The 23,135-nt window shown below is 42.5% G+C and overlaps 1 protein-coding gene across 2 annotated transcripts; it reads right to left on the bottom strand.

Moving 5' to 3' along the window:
- Positions 1–11,392: 11,392 nt before the first annotated feature.
- Krt10 (keratin 10) lies at positions 11,393–15,565 on the bottom strand. Of its 2 annotated transcripts, none has more exons than XM_028889592.2 (8): positions 14,930–15,565; positions 14,076–14,158; positions 13,574–13,730; positions 13,319–13,480; positions 13,104–13,229; positions 12,628–12,845; positions 12,023–12,342; positions 11,393–11,758 (listed from the first exon to the last, which is right to left on the bottom strand). In XM_028889592.2, exons 1-8 carry the CDS (start codon positions 15,518–15,520, stop codon positions 11,652–11,654), a joined length of 1,764 nt encoding a protein of 587 aa, XP_028745425.1. In that variant the 5' UTR covers positions 15,521–15,565; the 3' UTR covers positions 11,393–11,651. The 2 variants fall into 2 exon arrangements, with proteins under 2 accessions (XP_028745425.1, XP_037056932.1); XM_037201037.1 differs by having other exon boundaries at positions 12,043–12,342.
- Positions 15,566–23,135: the final 7,570 nt, after the last annotated feature.

The raw sequence follows: 23,135 nt of genomic DNA, 5'->3' as shown, positions 1-23,135 counted from the left end.
GAAAGGGAATGGAGGGAAATGATGTAATTATTTTTTAATTAAAAAGTAGCAAAAGAACCAAGTTGAAACGAGTTGATAAGGCTAACTACAGGGGTAGCAGAGCGGTCCAGGTGGGAAAGATGAACGTGGTGGTGATGTGTAGAACAGGGTGGAGTTGAGAGGGAATGGTAATTGATTGACATTTGAGAGTAAAGGAAAAATTGGAATTTTTTTTTTTCCTGACAGGATCTTACTATGGATCAAGCTTGGAATTTGCTGTGTACCTCAAGCTGGCCTTTAATTAGTGATTCTCCTGCCTCAGTTGGCCAAATACCACTATAACAAGTATGCAGTGGCTGGGGTTGACTCTGATAATTAATTTTAGATGCCAGGAATCATAATGTTCACTGAGATGGGATATGGCGGGAACACTAAGTTTAATTTTGGATGAACTGAATTCGTGAGGTTGCTGGGATATCCCTGGTAAAGATGGCTGTTGATAGGGGAAAACCTCCATGTTTAGAATAAGCTTACTGCTCTGGGCAAATGCCTGGCCAGCAAGGTGTAGAGGGGTTGCGAGGCAGAGTTGAGGGTCTGGTTCTCATTTCAGCTGACGTTCAATTATGTATTTGGAAGTAATCCTGTGCTGGATTACAGACAGAATGATGGAGGTTTGGGGGATCTGGAGACAGGAGCAAGAAGGAAAGGGTGCCAAAGAAATTCCTGGTACTCTAGAGAAAATGACTGGGCGACTGGCCGCATAATTATATAGAAAGAAGAAATGATACCAGAGGGACAGGTAGGCTGAAGAAAGAGTTTGAGTCTGAGTCATTGGATGTCTTTATGTCACAGAGGAGGAAAGAGTGAACATGACATGGATAAAATTGAGGGAAGGCTGATTAAAGTTGCTTTGCTAATCTGTTTTCTGTTGCTTGAACAAGACACCCGAAGCCGACTATTTTGTAAAGAAAAGAGATCTATTTTGCTGACAATTTTGAATATTGAAAATCCAAGATTGGGTAGCACCATCTTTTCAGCTTCTGTGAGGTTCCCTTTGTCTATATCACGATGTGGTAGAGAAATGAGAAGGGAAACAGCCATGTGAAGAAGGAGCAAGGACTTGCAGATGGCCTTGCTTTAAAAATGGCCCTTTCTCAAGAGCTTCCTGAGTCCCACAAGCAAATCTGGGTCAATCCTCTTTGAGACAGTGTCCCTGATGAACAGTGAATCGACCATCTTTCACTGTGTCCAAGCACAGAAAGGTGCCAATCCCTCAAAACCACCATACCAGGGACCAGTCTCTAGCACATAAGCCTTTAGGAAACTTATATAAACCACCTTCAAACTCTAGCAATTGGAGGGTGGAGACCAATGTACAGAATTTTAAAACAGGTAGAAGCCCAGATGTCCAAGTCCAGGGACCAGCCATGAGGACTGGATTCAACATCATTGGAATGAAAAGTTAGGAGGAGATTAGGCCCCAAAGTCATTGAATACTAGACCAGGAACTCCTGGACATGAAGTGTGATGTCTGGAGGTGGGAAGGAAATGGACCATCAGCCAGTTGCTGACATCTTTGGATGGTGGGCTAACAAGAGTATGTGGGAAGGGGCACTTGGGCAGCATTTTTCCTCAAAAGAATTTTAGCATAATGATTTAGTGGTACAGGCCTAAGGTCTGGCTCAGTGGGTGAAATTGCCCACTCTGCAAGCGTGAGGCCTGAACTTGAGTCCCCAGAACCCACGTAAAAGCCAGACTAACTCCAGCAGGCCTACAGGGGGCTGGTGGGTGGAGACAGGAGAATCCTTGGAAGCTCGTGGGCCATCTAGCCTGACATAGGCAATGGGAGAAGCCAACCAAACTAACACAAAACCAACACAAAACGATCTTGTATCAAACAAAGTTGAAGTTGAGGATTAACAGTGGACATCTGACCTCTATATGGAGGTCATAACATGTACAAGCCTGAATTATAGACACACATACACACACATACAAATGCATGCACACATACATCACATACGAATACACACAAATAAAAAAGAATTAAGTGGCACAAAGCTGGGAGTAGCATTGGAGATGGAGGATTTGGACTTATAGTATCTGTCTGAAAGTCCATAGATGGGGTGTGTGGAAGTGGGAGGGGAAGGAAAGATTCAGGGTGGTGCCGGAGGATGGAGAGAAGATGGGAGTTTAAAACTGTCAGGAGAGAATGTATGGGTAGGGTGAGAGACCAGAATCGGGCTGGGGACTAATGAGAGGCTTCTGATAGATGGCATGGTAGAGGATAGCTGTACTGTCTATGACCTTGTAACACCAGCCCTAGAGATGTAGCAGGTAACTGTCCTACCTACCCATGACCTTGAAGTACTGGGGCATGGCTTGGGGCTACCCTTGAGACCTGAGACGTAGACTGCTTGTTCTCTCTCCCTTGTGGGACTTGGATGCTTGGACGGTCTGAGGTGGAAGAACAGTGTGGGACTGTGTCTCACCTTTCCAGGACCCTGTGACAATTCCTCTGTTCTGTCTTGTGAGTTTTATTTCTTAATAAATCCCTTTGCCCTTTAAGCAGACTCTGTGGTTTTCTCACTTCACATGGCACCCAATGTGGGGCACGAACCCATGACCCTGGGATTAAGAGTCCCATGCCCTACTAACTGAGCTAGTTGAGAGATTCATCCAGGAAAGGCAGGGCCTGAGAAATTTCTGTCTATGACATGACATTGCCAGGATACTTCAGAGGAAAGATACATTAAAGGGTTAATGCTGTAAGACATAGATTCCCCCTCCCACTAAACCTTTCCCTTTTCTTTTCTTTTTTATTTTCAAAGAGTCTTGCAGAAAAAGTTCAAATAAATTGTCAAAATGTAGTTTAAAAATTCCCATCTCATCAGTTTGTTTAGGTACCTGAGGGTGTGTTTGACATAGTGCTCAGAAAGTGGAACGGTTCAATAAATGGCAGCTGGTGTGTGTGTGTGTGTGTGTGTGTGTGTGTGTGTGTGTGTGTGTGTGTGTGTGTGTGTTTAAGGGCTGGAGAAGTGAAGCTAAAAGTGAAGGAGATGAGAGCATGGAGTCGTCCCTGAGGCAGAGGCTCACAAGGGAGAGATGAGGAGGGTTGAATGGAGGGACTTGGGGGGACTTTGGAATGAATAGCTTCAGGTTCAGGTGGAGAAGGTGGTACGGAATTGGGTTATCTCCAGGATAGTCAGGGATGTCGCCAGGACCTGAGTTGTCATAAACCCGGTGCTGTGGTCAGCTGGTGCTGCGGCCAACATTGGCATGGTCTTTAAATGCATGGCCTGGGCCAAGGTGCAGGATATGTTTAAAGTTAGGAAGAGCCCTAGATATCTCTTAATTCAGTTCCTTATTAGCAGGTTAGTCAAATAAGAGCCAGAATACCAAGCATTTTATTCAGGATTATCAGGCACATGCCAAGTGAAAACTTGTTTGTTCAAGGTAACTTGAAATTCTCACGCTGAGATTTACTTATTCGTTGAGAATTTCATAGATGAACACAATGTATTTTGATCACACCCATACCCCTTTCTAACTCCTCCTGGACCTACATCCACACATCCCCTTCCCAACCAGAGGGTCCAATTATCAGTGCTCATATTACATGGACATGGACCCATACACAGGAGCATGGACAACCTAGCAGGGGACCACACCCTTAAAGAAAAATGACTTGAGGACACTATTTTGCTTATGAATAATTACTCTGTATGCATGCTTATTTGCATACTTACTTTGCATATTGTCCACACTCTAAATGTTTGTGCATTGTGAAATCATTCTTTTTTTTTTTGAAGGTTCACCAAAGTCATTTAATCTGTCAGTTTCTCATTCATTTTTATGTCTTAATAATATTCTATTGTATGAATAAGCCACATTTTATTTCTCTCCAGTATTTGATAGCTATTTGAGTTGTTTTAACTTTTTTACTATTAGCAACACACTGCTGTAAACCTTCATGTACATGTTTCATAGGTGCACATTTTCAGTAGTTTGAGGATATATTCCTAAGGGTAGAATTGTTGAGTAACAGAGTAACAATGTTTTGCATTTTGACCAACCACCAAACTGTTTTGCCAAAGTGGCACACCATTTTACAATCTCACCAAATCCTTGTTTTTAAGGCTCTGATTTTTGTACAAAAGCATTCAATCATTCTGTCAGACCAAACCAGGAAAAGTAAGCTATAGTTCAGAGCTGTTCTATTCTATTTACTATGCAAAGCCATTCTTGGCGTTTGCAACTCTCAGCCCTTTTGAGTATTCTTGCAGTGTTCACCTTTTCCTCCACCACTTTTTTTTTCTTCTTTTTTTCTGGTTTATTCCTATCTATTACAAATGTATAAAAAATCCTCCATCAACGCTGCTGATAGCAGCAGAACCTTGAGAAATATACCTTTGGTTTGCCTCAGAAAAGGAACACATATTGTACTGTAAAGTTTATAAAATTGGCGCAAAACATTGTGATAATGTTACAATACCAGTTTTAAGAGTTCAGTGACTAATGGGGAGCCGATGGGATACGTGCAGAACTGTGAAAGCGATCTCACTTAGCCAGCTGTACACGTAGACTGTAAATCTACATTCAGATCATTTCTGATCTAAGACTATCATCTCAGTTTATCTGTTGAGGTCAACCAGGAAACCCTAGAATATACCTTGATTTTTGCAAAAAACAAAATAGGGGGAGGGGTTTTTTCAGCATTTCAGTCCACGAGTAACAGTATCCTAACAGGCAAAGTGTTCTCTCACTGTCAACATAGAATGAACTGCTGCTGGAGGTCAACTTGGGCTTTAATTTGCATTAGCACTTACATGCATAATAGTCCAAGTTGTTGATCTCATGGCTTTAAAAAGTAACTCTAAAAAAGTAAAATGGCCCTTCTTGGAAGACTAAAGAAAGACATCCAGCCATAGTTGTAAAAAGTCTCATCAAAACAATATACCCTTTTATGAATTACGCCCCAATTAAAAAAAAAAAAGTAGTCCCAAATAAGAAGCAGCTCAGAAAAAGAAAATACAACTTAAGATATTTGAAAAAAACAAGGTGAATACAGGTTCAAAAATAATTAAGATACATTTTCTTAAGGCTACCTAGAATTAGGCTTTAAAGAATTCTACCATTTCAAGTTTACCACTAGTGAAATCATTCTTTTGACTGAGTTGTTGGAAACTGAAACATTAATATAGCACATTAGCAGACATTAAGAATTTAAAGTATCTCCAGTGCTTTATTATTACATAAATGGCTTCCTTATTATTATCCCTATTAGTTATTACTAATTATTTCTTATAATAATTATAATTAAAATTAAGCAACAAGCAGACAGCTAATTTGTGTAATATGACTGCATTTTCAAATGTAAGTGAAATATTCTAAGAGAAAATTTTATGTCAAAGTAAGGGAGAAAACAACAATGCATCTATAGAAGTAGATTTTAAGTGTCATCATAATAAAGGTATGTGATGTGTCAGTTTAATTTAGTCATTTCACAAATATGCAAATTCCAAGACATTATAGTATATAAAATAAACATGTGTGAACATTACTTATTAAGTAATAATACGAATGGCACAAACACATATAAAGTTTCCCCCTAAGAAGCATATACTTAAAATAAATCAGTTCTCTGATCCCATGTTGGTGGCCATACTTGCCCCTGCCCGCTATTTCCACTAGGGGGCAGTGCTGGTCTTCAAATGGATGTCACTGCTTGGGTGTATGGGGCAGAAGCTCGGCCCTCAGATGGAAGTGGTTAATAAAAGACCAGATTGCCTTGAATTGATAGGGCACAGTGTAGATTTCAAAGGAGTTTCTTACGCATCATCTCAAGGAAGCTGGAAATCGGAAAGGGAGAGATTTCCTTTCGTGTAATCTAGGTTGTTGTTGCTGTTTTCTACTTGACCCAGACTACTGTCGTTTGGGAAGAGGAATCCCAGATTGAGAAAATACCTCCATCAGATTAGCCTCGAGGCAAGTCTGTGGGGGCTTTTTCTTTAGTTATGATTGATGTGGGAGGGCCCAGCCTACTGCGGGTGGTGCCAACCTTGGGCAGGTGGTCCTGGGAGAAATAGCTGAATCTGAGCTTGAGAGCAAGCCAGCAAGCAGCAAGCACTCCTCCATGGTCTGGGATCCTGGTTCCTGGTTCCTGCCCTGCTTGAGTACCTGCCTTGGCTTCCTTGATGGACTGTGATTTAGAGGTGGTAGATGAAATAAACTTTTCCCTCCTTCAAGTTGCTTTTGGTCACAGTATTTATCTTGTAGTAGTCCTGGGTTTGGTTTCCAGCACCCGCATAGCCGCACATAACTATCTGCAACTCCAGTTCCAGTGTATGAGATGCCCTCTTCTGGCTTGCACAGGTACTGCACGAGTTGGGTGCTTAGACACCAGGAGGCAAAACACTCATATACATAAAATAAATTAAATTAAATAAGCCTTAAAATAAAGAAATATTTAACGAACACCCATTCTATACCAGGCTATATGCTAGCAGCAGGCATTACAGAAAGAAGAACATACATTCTCAATTCTTTTCTTTTTTTTCTTTTTCTTTTTTTTTCTTTTTTTTTTTTTTTTGGTTTTTCGAGACAGGGTTTCTCTGTGTAGCTTTGCGCCTTTCCTGGAACTCACTTGGTAGCCCAGGCTGGCCTCGAACTCACAGAGATCCTCCTGGCTCTGCCTCCCGAGTGCTGGGATTAAAGGCGTGCGCCACCACCGCCCGGCTACATTCTCAATTCTTACGAACTTTTTTGGGCGGTAGGGTGGGTTGGGGAGTTGGTCCTAAGTAAATAATCATAAAATAAAAATTGTGTTAAAAATTAGGGAAAGAAACAATATACAACTACTGAAAAAGACTTAATATCTTAGCTGGGGTACTCTTTTAAAGAAATGACATCAAGTAAATACAAGAAAGACGAAAAAAATATTTTCTAGGCAGGGGTATGATGAGGCATTCTTGGAGTGGAAAAGAATATAATTATGAATAAAGTATTTATATTTAACCCCAAGGAGCTGTTAGCTTGTTTTATATTAATGTAAGTTACCAGAGACTGGATATACTGAAAGGATTATTTTTAGCTAACAGTTCTGGAGATTCAAGAACAGAGCATTGTCCTCTTCTTTGGTGAGGACCTTGTGATGACGGCGTCAGGAAGGGAGTGCCATGAAAGGGAGAGATGACATGGTGAGGTAAAAAGCCAGAACACTGAGGTGTCAGAATCACTTTTTTTTTTTTTAAAAAAATTAATTTATTTAACTTTATTTTATGTGCATTGGTGTAAGGGTATCAGATCCTCTGGAACTGAAGTAACAAATAGCTGTGAGCTGTCATGTGGTTGCTGGGAATTGAACTCAGGTCCTTTGGAAGAACAGCCAGTGCTCTTAACCTCTGAGCCATCTCTTAGGATCACTCTTATACAACAGCACTTTCAGAAGACTAACCCAGATCCCATGAGAACTCCATCGGTTCCTTCCCAGGGTGGTGCCCACAATGATCTAATCAACTCCCAGTAGGAGTTTCACTACTTCTGAGCCTTATCATACGAGTGACGACTTTCCAGCACATGAACCGCTGGGGAACATACTCTAAGGATAACCAATCCATAGCAGGAAGGAAGATTGTGGTGCCTTCAAGGGATTGGAGGATAGATGGATGGGATCAGGAGGCAACTGATAAAACAGCATGTTGGGCTTGGGGAGGGACCTTAAATTTTATTCTGAGCATCAAAGGTAGCCATTGAGAAGTTTAAGCAGGGAGTTTTTCTTGTTTGTTTGCTTTTTATTTTTTGTTGTTCTGGCTGGTGTGTGGAGGGTAACTGGTGATGGAATAAGAATCAGTATGAGAAGTCATTAGAAAGTCACCCATTATAATTTGGGGGTGATGTTAAGGTGAGTCAAAGCTGAGCTAGATGGTATTGTGATAATTTTGAAGACAGTCTAAACAGCACCTGGCAGTGACTAGCTGTGGTAGTGAATGGTAATGGGTAGGAGTGAATGGAAAAAAGAACCAAGAATTGTTCTTGCACCAGGCTTTAATCTCTGTGAGTTTGAGGCCAGCCTGGTCTACAGAGCAAGTTCTAGGACAGGCTCCAAAGCTACATAAAGAAACCCTGTCTTGATAAACCAAAAAGAAAAAAAAAAAAAAAAGAATTGTTCGTATAGTCAGAAATAGAACGGTCCCTAATCGAAGTCTACACTGTAATTGTCAGGAACTGTGAATATATCCCCTTACACAATGAAAGGGGCTTTACAGATACGATTGAATTAATGATAAACAATCATGATTCTGAGGACGTTTTCTTAGAGCAGTAGTAGTGGAGAGCTTGGGTGCTGTGCCTTGTAAACATGTCCCTGGCTGGCCTAGATTTCACATTCTTTTTTCTTTTTTTTTTTTTTTTTTTTTTTTTTTTTTTTTTTTTTTTCTTTCTTTCTTTCTCCCCCCCCCTTTTTTTTTTTTTTTTTTTTTTTTTTTTTTTTTTGGTTTTTCGAGACAGGGTTTCTCTGTGTAGCTTTGCACCTTTCCTGGAACTCACTTGGTAGTCCAGGCTGGCCTCGAACTCGCAGAGATCTGCCTGGCTCTGCCTCCCGAGTTCTGGGATTAAAGGCATGCGCCACCACTGCCCCGCCTACATTCTTTCTAATTAGCTCTTTTTTGCCACCCTCCAGGAACAGTTCAAGAGCCACGTTTTCCAGAGACCTTTCCTGACATGCTATTTTGAATTCCCCAGTACCTCGTCCATGATCTTTAGTCTCCAATGAATACATCTTCTGTGGCATGTATGTTGGGAAGTGGCTGTGTTTGTTTTACGTTCAAGATGGAGCATGTGTGACATAGTTCTTCTCACAACTGTGCTCGTTGAATGAATGGATGCGTCTTAGCTACTGGATTAGATTCCTGGGCACTCCAAACTCTCCTTTCCTCTTGGCAGGTGTTGGGGCGGAAGAGACTCAGGACGCATGGCTAGCTGAGGTGCCGATTGACACATCCTAGTGAACATTCCCAGCACTACCAGTGCCTGTTCCAGAGTCTCGGCCCCTCTCAGCACTTCTCATCTAGCCTAACCGTCTCCAGCCCCTCAACTTTCTGCTGCCTTTTCTCCAGCTTCTCTTTCCTGTGTAACTCAGCCATTTTGGCCACACAGTCTTGGCCTCTTTGTCCATGTGCTCATCTTGGTTCTTCTCCCTCTCCTGGTCTCCTCTCTTGCTCCTCCCTCTTCTCTTCCTCTCTCACTCCCCCCTCCCTTCTCATGGCCCAGTCTATTTTGCTGGCCATGCTCAGTCTGGACTCTTCTAGATGTCTCTGGCTGTATTCTCCCTCTTATCTACAATAAAAAAACCTTCTTCTCAACCATACCCAGGAACTGTTGTGTCCTCCTTTTCATTCAGCAGAGTCCTGGGATTGGTTGTGAACAGATCTTATCACAGATACTCAGGTGTACAACAAACCCTTGCCATGGTTCAGCAGCCTTGTCCTTTCTCCGACAGTTGTCTCTGCTGTCCCTGTCCCCCATATTCTTCATGCTGGGAGGGTTCTCTAATGCTTACAGTGTTTATTACCTCCTTAAAGGGCTGTTCTTTTCACCCTTTGCCTTCCCAGTGCCAGAGGAACAGGGAGAATGATGGTTCCACTGCTCTGGTGGTTCAGCATTTGATGGGTTTCCCCACCTTCCCATTTGGAAGCATCCTCACTCGTTATGGTCTTGTCCCTCGAGCGTCTACAGTTATCTGCTAGGGCTGGGGTTGCTATCACTGGAGGAAAGAAAAGTACTGAAGGCCAAGTACTGAAGTAACCAAGCTTCTAGCACATGGAAGGCCCTGGGTGTCATGGATACTCTTGACCTTTTTGGCTCAACTGAAACATTGTCATTTTGTTTACAAAGTGTTTAAAATAATCATATAATAATTGTACAAAAGAGTTGTTCCCATTTGCATTATCATACAGTGGCAGCGAATACTTTCTGAGTTTTAGTCCCCAGCATTTCTGGGTTCCCATTGGGAAGTACTGCACTTACTTATTTAGATATGACTCACTAATTTTATTGCTTAACCAGCACTTACTGGGTTTTAACAATCTGTGTTGAAAACCTTGCTAGGGTGGGGTTTATAGTGATACATAACACAGGCCCAGTCTTCTTCTCACTAGTATTATAATCTAGTTTAGATTTACACTGGGATACAATTTAGCATCCCAAAGGAGTCTCAAAGTATAAGAGAAACTGAGGAAGTTTCTCTTATAGGGACTCTTGATATGAAAAGAAAGCCTGATTCTCAATGTCTGAGGAGGGGCACTTCCCCTTGAGGCACATTCTAAAGTGTAGGGTTTATTTAGTAGAATCCCACTGAAATGGCAAGGGATCAGGCCTCAGATCTTGAAAATCAGGAAAGATGCTGAAGCTGCTACTCAGTGGACATGAGCAATCCAGAAGCATACCATGAATTTCCCCCTCTAGTAGAGTACTAAGTGATGTCACTTGGTATCTTAGTCAGGGTTACTATTGCTGTGATGAAACTCCAGGACCAAAGCAACTTGAGGAGGAAGTTTATTTGGCTTATGCTTCCTCACCACTATTCATCATGGAAGGAAGTCAGGGCAGGAATCTGGAGGCAGGAGCTGATGCAGCGGCCATGGAGGAGTGCTGCTTACTGACTTGCTCCTCATGTCTTGCTTAGCTTGTTTTCTTATGGAACCCAGGACCACTAGCCTGGGGTTGCTCCACCAACAATGAGCTGGGCCCTTCTCCATCAGTCATTAATTTAAAAAAAAAAATGCCTACAGGTCTGTCTGCCTATAGCCTAATCTTAGGTTGGCATTTTCTCAACTGAGGCTCCCTCTTCTCAGATGATTGTACCTTGTATTAAGTTGACACAAAACTAGCCAGCACAGTTGGGGTCTAACTGGTTGAGAGATACAATTCAGTGTATACTGGAAGGACAAGGTCTTTAGTAGCAATTACAAAAAAGTTGGGGAAAGCAGGAGAGTTAGAGATGTGTGTTTGGACACACTGCCATCACCTGGCACATAAAATAACTTTATGGGCCTCATAGCAATTTTGATATGATTTCTGTTGGACTGGTTGACTTTTGTTGGATTTCTGTTGGAAGACATATCTTTATATATAAGAACTGAGAACCAATATCAAAGTGGAAGAAAATAAAGTCAGAAAAGATGAGAAATAATAAAGAGATTGTGAAACTTCCTTTTATTTGGGAATCTTGTTTGAGATGACTTCAAAATTTCCAAGATTGAAATGATTTAAAGCCAGAGATCTGGGAGTTCTCCACACATTGTGTACCTTTAGTAAATGTAACCTTGGCGGAAGCATGGACTTTTTCACCCACATTACTCATATTGGTCAGAGCACACCCACACAATTGAATAATAATTCTGACAAATTTAGATAGTTTGCATCAGTAAGAAAGTTTATTGAAATTCATTAGTGAATGAGAAATTCATTAGTAAATGGGAAAGTTTTCTTTTTTTTCTCCACAAAAGAACACTTCCTGATAAATGAAAAGAAGAAATACAGAAACCACAAAACACCTTGTAGACCCTTAATTTCAAGGAGCGAACCTATTTCCATAGACCACTAAGACAGAAGTGTTCTCTTGGACATTTTGTTTTCCACACGTCTGTGCAGTGGCCTGTGCAAAGAGCAGCTTAATAGAAGTGTTTCTTGGTTTCTGATTCAATCATAGACGAAAGGACTCTACCGTCAGGTGTCACCTCCTCAATAATCGTCTTGATCACTCTGGTTTTGTTAGTATCTGTGAATAGAAAAAAAAATTAGAATTTAGATGAAACGACTTGTAGGGATCCTAGCTTAACTAACAAGCTAATATTACAAAACGAAGATAATGCATCTTTTCCAAGATGTTTTTTTTAAAAAAAATCCAAGCTGTAGATTTTCCCAAAACTCTACTAAAGGCACAAACGAAAATCTAACTCGAGATTTTCACTGTTTTAAAATCAGCTCTTGAGTTTGAAGAGCAACAAAACCATTGGAGAAAGTTAAATCTAATTCAGATTACCCCAGGTAGTTTCTGCTGACCTTGGTCCTTTAGACGATTGGTCGCCACCGGACCCGGAAGACTTGAACCCTCCTCCGCTTCCGCTCTGGCCTCCGCCGGAACTTCCGCCGTGACCACCACCGCTGGAACTTCCGCCGCCGTAGCCACCACCGGAACTGCCTCCGTGGCTGCCGCCGCCGCCGGAGCTTCCGCCGCCGTAGCTGCCGCCGCCGCCGGAGCTTCCGCCGCCGTAACTGCCGCCGTGGCTTCCGCCGCCAGAACTGCCGCCGCCGTAGCTTCCACCGCCGCCGCGTCCGCCGCCGTAGGATCCGCCTCCGGAACTAAAGGGAGTGTGAGGGTCAAATTTGGTCACTTCTAACGTGGAAGCGTCAGGTTGCGCTCCGGATGAATATTTTGTGAAAATACAACCCAGTCAAGTGTGTCTATTAACACTCATCCATCTATCCATCCATAAATATGTATACACACAGCCCTAATTCCTGAAAACACTGCTCCCCTCCTGCCTCCTCGCCCTACCCTCTGGCTTTTCCTTGGGTTTGGAGAAGCTTGGCCATGTGGACTTTTGAACGAAACCAATGGGGGAACTTTGCAGGTTTCCAACATACCCTCCCTCTCCTTCCAGCAGGCTGCGGTAGGTTTGGATCTCGTTCTCCAGTCTGGTCTTAATGTCCAGGAGTTGTTGATATTCCGCGTTCTGGCACTCGGTCTCAGCCCGAATCTGCTGCAGCTGTTCCTCCAGGACGGAGATCTGGCCTTGGATTTGGGAGAGCTGCACGCAGTAGCGACCTTCTGTTTCTGCCAAGGAGGCTTCCAGTGATTGTTTCTGAGAAGAAGGTTTTAGTTAAGTGTAGTGAAACATGGAAATGCTTCAGTAAGACGTCGTAGAAGGAAAGTGGATAGGATTCCTGCTTAATGGCAGTACTGCAGTTTGAGCATCACCGCCATGTCCCAACAGTTCTTTCCCAGCCCAAAGCTGCGATTTCGTTCCATTTTCTTGCACACCCCCCTTCTGCCCCCGCCCCGAACTCATTTTTAGTATGAAATAAAATAAATGGAGCCCATTTTACAAGGTTTATCATACCAGAGCCAGTTGGGACTGTAGTTCGATCTCCAGACCCTGAACAGTACGTCTCAATTCAGTAATTTCACTCTTATGGCTGGACATTTGTTCAATGTTGCTGTCGATTTCTGTGGTGAGTTCCTTGCTCTAGAGGATTAGAAAGGGGAAAAGATGAGAACATCCGGGCAGGATAACAAAATCTCCAGGAGCTTCGCTGAGAAGGGCAATGAACTTACCTTCTCATTGAACCAGGTTTCTATATCCTTGCGATTCTTTTCTGAAAGTTGTTCATATTGGCTTCTCATGTTGTTCAGTTTTTGAGTCAGGTCAATTCCTGGAGCAGCATTCATTTCCACATTCACATCACCAGTGGACACATTCTGAAGGTCTCTCATTTCCTATTGGAAGAACAGGTAGATTTAATGAATTCACCATGACCAAGGTGAACTTTTTTGGGGGGCAGGAGAGAGGGAAATGTAATTTTGTGTCACCTCTTCATGGTTCTTCTTCAGGTAAGCCAGCTCTTCAGTCACACTCTCAATCTGCATCTCTAGGTCAGCCTTGCTAAGGGTCAGCTCATCCAGCACCCTGCGCAGGCCGTTGATGTCGGCCTCCACACTCTGGCGCAGGGCCACCTCATTCTCATATCTGAAACAAGCAGGACACAGACACTGGATATACAGGAGAAAGAAGGTGTTCCCGGACAAAGACTGACTAAAATGGAAAGACAGATTGGATTTCATATCATGGCAACATTTGTAATACACGAATTCATGTAGGAATATTAATAGTTTGATACAAAGAGTTAGCTGTTACTTTAAAACACATCTTCCTTTAAAGATTACCCCAAAGATATTACAACTAAAAACCTTCTTTAACACCTCAGAACTGTTTCATGCTGGATGAACTCAGGAAAATATAAATGCTGTTCTGGGCATCCAAGGTCATGGTTAAAAACACCTGCTTTATTTGTACCACATCCACTTAGCTTACTTCAGCCTGAAGTCATCAGCTGCCAGCCTGGCATTGTCGATCTGCAGCAGGACATTGGCATTGTCAGTTGTCAGGGTGAGGATCTGAAGGGAGAGACAAAGATCAGGTGAGTTTATGGCCTTTAGAGTAGCATAGGTTTATTACATTTTTATATGGTTCTCATCCAGAATCTTGGAAGGAGGTTAATTTCAGCATAGACTATTACAGACTGGCTTATATAACAAACATGTTCCCTTGTAGTTTCTGTACTTTTCTAGCCATAATTCCTTTCCGAACACTGGCTGGGATTGTGTAGGTATATTCCTGCAATTAGGACTCTCTCCTTTACAGTTTGGGATTTTCCTGTGTTGTAGCTAACTTTTGAGTGACTCACATCTGTATTTGTTTAATTTGTTATAAATACTTCTAAGTGCATATACCCTGAATTTATAGATGTAGTTGCCAGAGTCCCTAGAGACAAGGAGTATCTCATTTCTATATTGGGAAGTTGGTATTTCTGGCAGTATTGGTGCTGGATACAGCTTACTTGTTATCAATCTCAACTATATATATACATATACATATAGATACACACATATACATAGGATCTAGCATATTTTAACTGTGAACTCATATGTTTATTAAAACTGGAAAGGTTCTCAGTCATCTGTCATCCTGGAAGACAAGGCAGTACACATGCTGGATGAAGATAGACATGCCATGCCTTCATCACTATCTCAGAGGAGGCTTGGCTATGCTAGACATGACAAAGTAACAGGTAGACACAGTAGTCAGCTGCACCATACTTAGCTTAGTTTCATCTGTCTGCATTACATGGATGGAAGATTTAAAGCTGGAATTGAAAATCCCCTTACCTGGTTCTTAAGTTCTTCAATGGTTTGATAGTATTTGCTGTAGTCCCGGGGCTCTCGCTGGCTTGAGTTACCATGCTTCTCATACCACTCTTTGATTTTACCTTCCAGCTCATAGTTTGACTCTTCCAGAGCCCGGACTTTATCCATGTAGGAGGCCAGACGGTCGTTCAGGTTCTGCATGGTTACCTTTTCATTTCCAGAGAGAAGGCCGCCACCATCTCCTCCATATCCACCACCAAAGCCTCCTCCGTAGCCACCTCCACCAAAGCTACCTCCACCGTAGCTGCCTCCTCCATAGCTGCCTCCTCCATAGCTGCCTCCTCCATAGCCTCCTCCATAGCTGCCTACTCCAAAGCCTCCACCGAAACTGCCTCCTCCAAAACTTCCATAGCCACCTGATGAGCCCCCAAAGCAACCTCCACCAGAGCTCCCACGGCTAAAAGAGCCACCGCTGAACCCCCCTGAGCTAAACCCCCCACCATGGGAGCTTTTGCTGCTGGAAATTCTGAGGGATGATCCTCCACCACCACCTCCTCCTCCTCCTCCACTGCGGGAGGAAGAGTACTGCTTGCTGGAGTATCTAACAGACATGATGGTGTAGTGTAGCCCAGGGAGTGCCTGCTACCAAGGACAGTGACAAGCCTTTATATACTGAGAGGGCGTGTCTCTTAGGTCCTCGGGTTTGCTTGCTTGTACGGTTTTCTTTTTGCCAGCTTTGCATCTTTGGCTGATAATTGCATAAATTATCTGCAGTAATAACCAATACCTTTTCAATGCTTTTGAATTTGCCCTGGGTACAACAGAAGATTTGCTGTGTTGAAACTGAAAATGGGTGGAGTTCAGATGAGTACATTTTACTTTTTGAAGACCATTGAGTAACAATTTTTCTAATGCCAATTTAAAGTTGTACTCAGTATTGGCTAAGTATGAAAAGCAAAAGAAATCTGGTTACAAATTGAAGTTGAAATAAGAATTTTTCAGATTCATGTTTTAAACAGCTTTCAGAATTGCAGTAAGTAGCAAGTGTGCTGGGATCATGCTGTAATAATGACCATGAAACTAAGTAAACAACAAAAATAGAATATGCCTAACTATTTTATTAGTGTTGAAAAGTTGTCACATTTACAAAGCACAGTTTAGGAAATATTATATATATATAATGTATTACACACACACACACACACACACACACATATATAATCTCTTATGTAGAGGATTTCTTATTTGGTAAATGAGAGTATATTCATATTTTTGCCAAGGAAACTACACAAGGAGTGACTACGGAATCTCCAATTGCAATGATGCTGCTATTTTAACTATGAAATCACCAAGCTATTCTGGGTTATTTCCTACTTTGAAACTCATGGTTAGGGTCCATGTGAAGACCATCATGAAGCAATTCTAAGCACAAGAATGAAGAACTAGCCCACAGTGCTTTAAGCTCTGACTGATCACAAGGGGAGAATTTGGGTCTGTTTTTCCTGCAAGTAGAAGTTTTCTTGTAACAGTGTAAACCCAGGCTGCAGAGTGGCACCTGCTTTGAGACTTAGAACGAGACTTGCGCCTCTGTTCTCAAGTTAGATTTTCCTTCTCAAGAAATAAGCAAAACACATTTCCTTGTATCCACCGTGCACAGATTTCAGCGGGATGGCATCTATTGAAGTATTTAATTGGGACTTTACATGACATAAAATTATTTTATATCTACCCTTAGGCTATGACATTGCTCTTGTTAAAATATGTTATTATACATACATTTGTATGTATAGATTCACACATGTTTTAGAATTATGTAATGCTTTTTGAGCTAGGGTGATTTAAAAATCTCTAGAATAACCCACTGACATAGGGTTAGCAGTTACTGTCTCAATTTTGTGTCAGGAAGGCGAAGCTGAGAAAGGCGGCGATTTTTCCTAATGATAGCTGGCTGAAATGTGGTCGAGTCTTGGCTTTGCCTTTTTCTACTGTTCCACCTTACATATACATTCTCTGCTGCGGTGCATTTGGTGTTAGACTCCAGTTCCCACCGTGTGCTTCTCCCCATGGGAAAAAGCAAAACCAAAAGAAAATGGAAGCAGAAACATATTGAAAGCACAGGGACTTGGCAAGACTCCATTAGTAATTGCTTTTTCAAATTAAATTTGTAGCTGCACATCCCACAGAACGAGAGCTACAGAAATAGTTTCTGCAGGGAAAGGGGTTGAGGGCATTAATGAAGAGTTGCTTGTTGGGCTGCAGGTTACTACCAACAGATTGCAGCGCCTCTAACTTGTCAGCACCTGCAAGTAGGGCGGCAGCTGAAAGAAACAAAAGCCCTATGCATGGGAATTGATTCCTGTGAAGATAACAACGTACAATACATGGAGGCCGTGACAAATCAGGGGAAAAAGAAGACTCTCTGACAGGTTCAGAGAGGTGAAGCCTGGCTGCTGCAACTGGATGGAAAGAGCAAAGAGCATTTGATTTTACTGATAATCACCACAGATTTGGGCTTTTGATTTTCCTAGGTTCACTTTAGCATTAGCTTTTAGTTTTCTGTGCCAGCTCATAAAACCCTAATCTAGTTTAAGATTGATTTAAAAGGTAGTATGGAGAGATCCACCTTTCTATGGAAGCAAACCTGTGTCTCTGATTCCACTTACTGCCTGAATCAAGTCTTTGGCATGAGCGAAATCACAGAGGCACCATGTGATAATTCTGCATGAAAATGTATGATTCTAGTTCTGCCGTCACTTGCATGGGGTTGTCGTACCCACCTCGTCATCTCTTTGTTCTCAATGTTCATTGTGATTTTGTGTAAGGCATGCGGAGATGTTAAAAATGTGGATGAGATTCAGTTCTTGGCCATAAAGATCTCTCCAGTCATTGAAGTCTGATCGAAGGGAAATGCTAAGCGCTGCAACTTCAGTGCTACATGAGTGGTAAAGGCGTGTGGGGGCTGGGGGAGACCACTGTTCCCTAGCATATGTGGTGTCCAGGTGGTCTCCCTCCAATCTTCCCCCAGTTCTCTAGGATCTGCACCTTAGAAATGTACAGGAGTCCATCCCAGAGAAGCACAGTCAGCTGTGCTAGAGCCTGGTTTGAATCAAAGATACAGCGACAGAGGCGATCATTTCCATGACTTTGAACCGACATTCTAAGACTGTCGAGGCTACTGGACTGAATTTCGCAGTACATGTGGAATCGAGCTGAGTCCTATGAAGGATGGGTTGGAGTTTTCAGTGTGTGCAACAGCAGAGAGAGGGCTGTTCTGGGAAGTGAGGACTGAAAAACACCAAGCAGGTGGAGACTGGAAGGGGACCAGTTTGGCTGGAACACGTTCATGTTCATACTAATTTATTCATTTCTTCAACAGGTTTAATTGGGCACCTGCAATATGACCTGGGTTTACATAGGTGACTAAGATATAATTCCTGCTCCTCAAGGGGTGTAGAGTGTCCCTGGAGAGGCAAACAAACATACCCATGGACCAGAGCAATCTAGGCTACATTTGAGGATACAGACAGAATGCTAAGAGAGTGCAGAATAGGATTCCAAGAGTCGTGTGAGAGAGTTGAATAGCTGAGTAATTATGATAAGGTATTGATAAGGTCCATGCCTGTTCATTGGGAAACTTTAAAATTCAACAATCTTAAATCTGCAGATAATCTTACATCACCTCCCCCATGCCCCCCTCCGCCTGAGATGGAAACTGCCTGATGGCTTTGGAGGGTAGTGTAGATTCAGTGGGTAGGCTCTAGAGTCAGATTGCTTAGATTGTAAGCCAGGCTCACTGTTAACTGTGAGGCTTGGCCCTTGCTTCCTCTCTCTAAAGTAGGAATAATAATTTTGCTTACTCTATGGAGTTACCTTGGGAGCCTAGTGAGTTAATAAATATGAAGGATTAGGACAGCAGGTGGCAGGTACAGAAAAAGAGCTTGGCAAATACTTGTTTTTATCACTGATTTCTGTTTCTTACAGCCTAACTCACTTAGGGCTGTAAAATATGAGAGAATGGGGGATGGGAGATGGCTTAGTTACCAAAGTGCTTGTACTTGCTGAGTCAATCCCTCAGAATCTGTAAAAAAGCTGGGCATGATGATTCCTCCAGAGCTAGGAGACAGAGAAGAGGATCCCTGAGGCTAGCTGACCAGCCAGTCGAGTTTATTGGTAAACTCTAGGTTCAGCAAGAAACCCCGTCTCAAAGATAAGGTGGACAGTGAGGAAGATGCCTGACTTTGACCTTTGATCTTCACAGGCACGTATATATAGGTACATATACACATGAACATGTACACACACACACACACACACACACACACACACACACACACACACACACACAGAAAGAATGAGAGGGTAGGGTTAGAGGGTGAAAACTGGCCAAGGAGGAGAGCAGAGGATGAAGGATTTTGAGCCTGCCTACTTTATGATGAACTTGCCGTCCATTTTTTCTGTGAGTGACATTTGCTTCCATGTTTTTTTTTTTTATATATATATATAAAACTCGTTTATCCATTTCCTGCCACCCAACAACTCACTGATTTTATCATATTTTGCTGCCAATACTCTAAACTTGATTTTCAAGTATTTTTCCCAGGATGAGTTCACCAGCTTCTGAAGTCTTTTTTTTTTTTCCTGGCTCCTCGTTGTGTCGATTGAGATCAAGTCTGTTCACTGGGGCATGATTAATGCTGGGGAAGCAGCGCTGTCATCGCCTCATCAGCATGCTTGAGCATCTAGGATGGATTAAGTCTTTTCTCTAACCTGGCTCTCCCCTGTCCAGCCAACCCCATGCCCCCTGCGGTGAGGGTGGCGGGAGGGAAGGAGAGCTGCGTTCTCATGAAGTAATTGCGTGGCCCGGGGCAAGATACTCAGCTTTTCTGTGTTTCAGGTTATTATCCCATAAAATAGGGAGCCTAATGATACTAAATACTAAAATACGAGTAATATACAAGTCAACGAAAGAATTGAGCATTTCCTAAAGTATTCCTTAATTACAAGCAGGCCTTCCTTTTCACGTTCAGTCAAAACACTGTATGTGATTCCATCTTGAGACTCTTGGCTGTTGCTCTTGATTTAGAATAGCATTCGTTCTTCCCTGTGGAAGAACGAATTGTACCTCATTGTACCTCAACTGTGGATTGGGATGCCATCTCATTCATGAGAGTTTTCTCACTATCAGGCCAGCTTGTGTCTGTCTGTCTTTCTCTTGGTTCTTCTTTGCACTGAGTTTTGTGATGCTACGTGCAGACCTCCTCGTTCTTTTTTTTTTTTCCCGGAGGAGATTGGCCATTTGACTTCCTTAGGTTCTTGGCACATCTCATAGAAACTCATTGTTCTCTGGGGAGTTCTGAGTGCCTTCCCCCACTTCCTTTCCTTGGCTTTTGTTCTCTCAGCGTTTGTCCTGGATGTGTTGACACTCTTGCAAGGTGAACACTGAAAGGCTAGTCAAAAGTTGATTCTGCTTGGTAAAAAATTATGACACTCGTGGGTGTGAAAATGTTTTGTAAGAATAAGTAATCCAAGATTTTACATGACATTCACAGGATACCCCTGGGGGATGTGTGTCTGAGAGTAGGAGAGTAGGGCCCTGCATTTCCCCTCTTCAATCAAGTCATCTGTCTGGTCTGCTGAGACGGTCTTGATACTAGTAAACTGCTGAGATAAGTTGTTGTATTATGAAATCTGAATTTGGGGCACTTGCTGGTTGGCCTTCTCTGTGAGTACCCCGTGAATATGTAGTGAAGTCGGATTCAATATGGCACGATTTAGCCTTTGAATTTCTCTTGTGTATCACAGGATTTTTCTTTTGGTCAAGCTAACACCACTCTGTGGAAGACAGTTGCCTACTATGAATAAGCTGCCTTTGGAGGGGGAAACGGTGACAAAGAACAGAAAGCAGAAACATGATATCCATTTTGGTCTTCATAAGAAATAGAAAAGCTGGAAGAACCGAATAGACCAAAATGGACCTGTGCAAACTCCATCCAGTCTTAGAAGACTGAAGGCGAGTAACGTGTCAAAATGTCACGTGAGCTGTTTCTCACGCTCCTAAATCCACAAAATTCTTTTAGGACTATTTGTTGTGGTTCATCCATGTTGATAATGTAAAGAAAGGCTGGGTGTGGACTGTAGTATTACTGAGCATAATATCTCTCTCTCTCTCTCTCTCTCTCTCTCTCTCTCTCTCTCACTCACACACACACACACACACACACACACACTTTTGGAGTTTATGCAAATCTAAATAGATGAGTGAGGGTTTGGGCTTAGAAATGGGACATGGGGGTTAAACTACACAGTAATAATTCCCTTCTCTAGCTATTTTAATTAAGTATATAAAGTGCAAATTGAAGGGAAATGGTATGGAATAAAATTAATCTCTTAATGTTGTTATTCAGAAAATTCCTAGATGCCTGACTTAAAAAAACAAATGACTAGTTTCATAACAAATGTAGTTCTTTTTCTGAGTCATGTGTTTTCCCAAGTGGGTAAGAATTCAAGGGACTAGACTTAAATAACTATTTAAATGCCATGCAGTGGTATCAGGGAAATTGACCATGACCATTCTGGCTCTACAGGCTTGGGGACAGATCACATACCAACATTATTTAATTTCTTGGATTAAAACCACTTGACAAATACATAGATCCTATTTGGAAAGTCAGTCCCAGACTGACTTGAGAGTTACCGAGTCCCAGGTCCTGTGCTAGGCCTTACCCGCATTTTTGTCTCATCAATCCTAACAGTGAATTTATGAAGTTTGCTCAAAAGTCTTCCATAAAGGGCTTTGCTGGAATTTCATCACATTTATTTTTCTGAGCAACTCTTCAAACTCCCTTGAAATGACTTAAAACTGTATTTTGCAGCATTGTGGCTTAGAAAATTGACTACATAAGGATTTTATTTTATCTTTTCAAACTAGACATATTTTCTTTACTATTGTTACTAGAAAAAAATGGTGTTGTGTTGGAAAAAACAGATTGATTTGGACAGAAAAAGAAGGAATGGGTGAGTGGCACTGTCCTGGAAGGTCAGAGCACAAGGTCTGTCTGCTCCCTGCACCTCTGAGGGCCCTGTCTGTTGGGGTTTCTGGAGGTTCTCAAGTCTTTGTCAGGATTGTGCTCGGGCCCCAACACAGTCATTAAATCGATGCAATTAGACACCGTGCAGAATTGCACTGCTAATCCTTTTATACTGCTGGTTTTTCCAGAAGCTGCTAGCTCCCATTAAGGAGCTTAATCCCTTTTCTTCAGGTTTTAACTCTAAGTCTTGAGGAATACAGTGCAATCCTGGGTGCCGATTTGACTTAACGTGCTGGCAAACCAGACCATGGAGCGCGTCTGCTGGCTTGGATCCTCAGCTTCTATAAATTTATTTTAGTTTAAAGGTGGGGCTAAGTAGAATTTTCTGGTTTTCCTTTTAAAAAAGGTAAGTAAATTTATTCTTTGACAGTTTCATACTTGTATATAGTACATTCCGATGACTCTTATCCTTGCCACACCCCCAAGTCCAATCCTTCCCCACATTCATGTCCTTTTGCTTTGTTTAGTCAGGGCCGGCTGCGATGCTGCTATGGGTTTGGAACTATCCTGGAGCCTGACAGGCTCACCAGCGAGTACACACACAGCTGAGGGGTGACTCACAGCTCTTCCAGACTCTTTTTTTTTTTTTTTTTGCGCTTTTCCTGGAACTCACTTGGTAGCCCAGGCTGGCCTCGAACTCACAGAGATCCGCCTGCCTCTGCCTCCCGAGTGCTGGGATTAAAGGCGTGCGCCACCACCGCCCGGCTTCCAGACTCTTCTTGCAGCCAGTAGGTCCAGGGTGAGGGGCAGAACCCCACAGGCTCCTCCCCTCCCCAAGCCCCTCCCCTCCCCAGCTTTGAGCCGGCCCAGTGCGAGTAACAGCAGTTGCTCTGTGTTCACGTTTGTGATGACATCTCACAGCCATTTTCCCAGTTATTTGGCTTTTACATTTTTTCCCCCACCCTTCTTCCATGGTGTCCCCTGAGCCTTCGGGGGGGTGGTGTTGGTGTAGACGTCTTATTTAGGACTGAGCATTCCACCGTCACGTATTCTCCGAACCTTGAGCAGCCGTGATGAGTCTTTGCATTCACTGTGGTTCATTGCAGATAGAGGTGTTTTCTGGTTTCGATAAATAGGTGGATATTTACGGAGTTATATAAGATGTCAGACTTTATTTATTACAAGTGGAGACCCTACAG

The sequence above is a fragment of the Peromyscus leucopus genome, chromosome 8b, assembly GCF_004664715.2.
Source record: "Peromyscus leucopus breed LL Stock chromosome 8b, UCI_PerLeu_2.1, whole genome shotgun sequence".
Classification (NCBI taxonomy): Eukaryota; Metazoa; Chordata; class Mammalia; order Rodentia; family Cricetidae; genus Peromyscus; species Peromyscus leucopus.
This window is presented reverse-complemented; position numbering and strand designations above follow the sequence as displayed.

Excerpts from the sequence above, each read along its gene's own strand:
- Krt10 (XM_028889592.2), bottom strand. The coding sequence starts at position 15,520 with ATGTCTGTTAGATACTCCAGCAAGCAGTACTCTTCCTCCCGCAGTGGA. Across the intron at positions 12,343-12,627 it reads CTGCTGGAAGGAGAGGGAGG|TTCCGGAGGCGGATCCTACG; the intron begins GTATGTTGGAAA and ends CACTCCCTTTAG. Across the intron at positions 11,759-12,022 it reads GTCAGCAGAAACTACCTGGG|ATACTAACAAAACCAGAGTG; the intron begins GTAATCTGAATT and ends TTCTATTCACAG.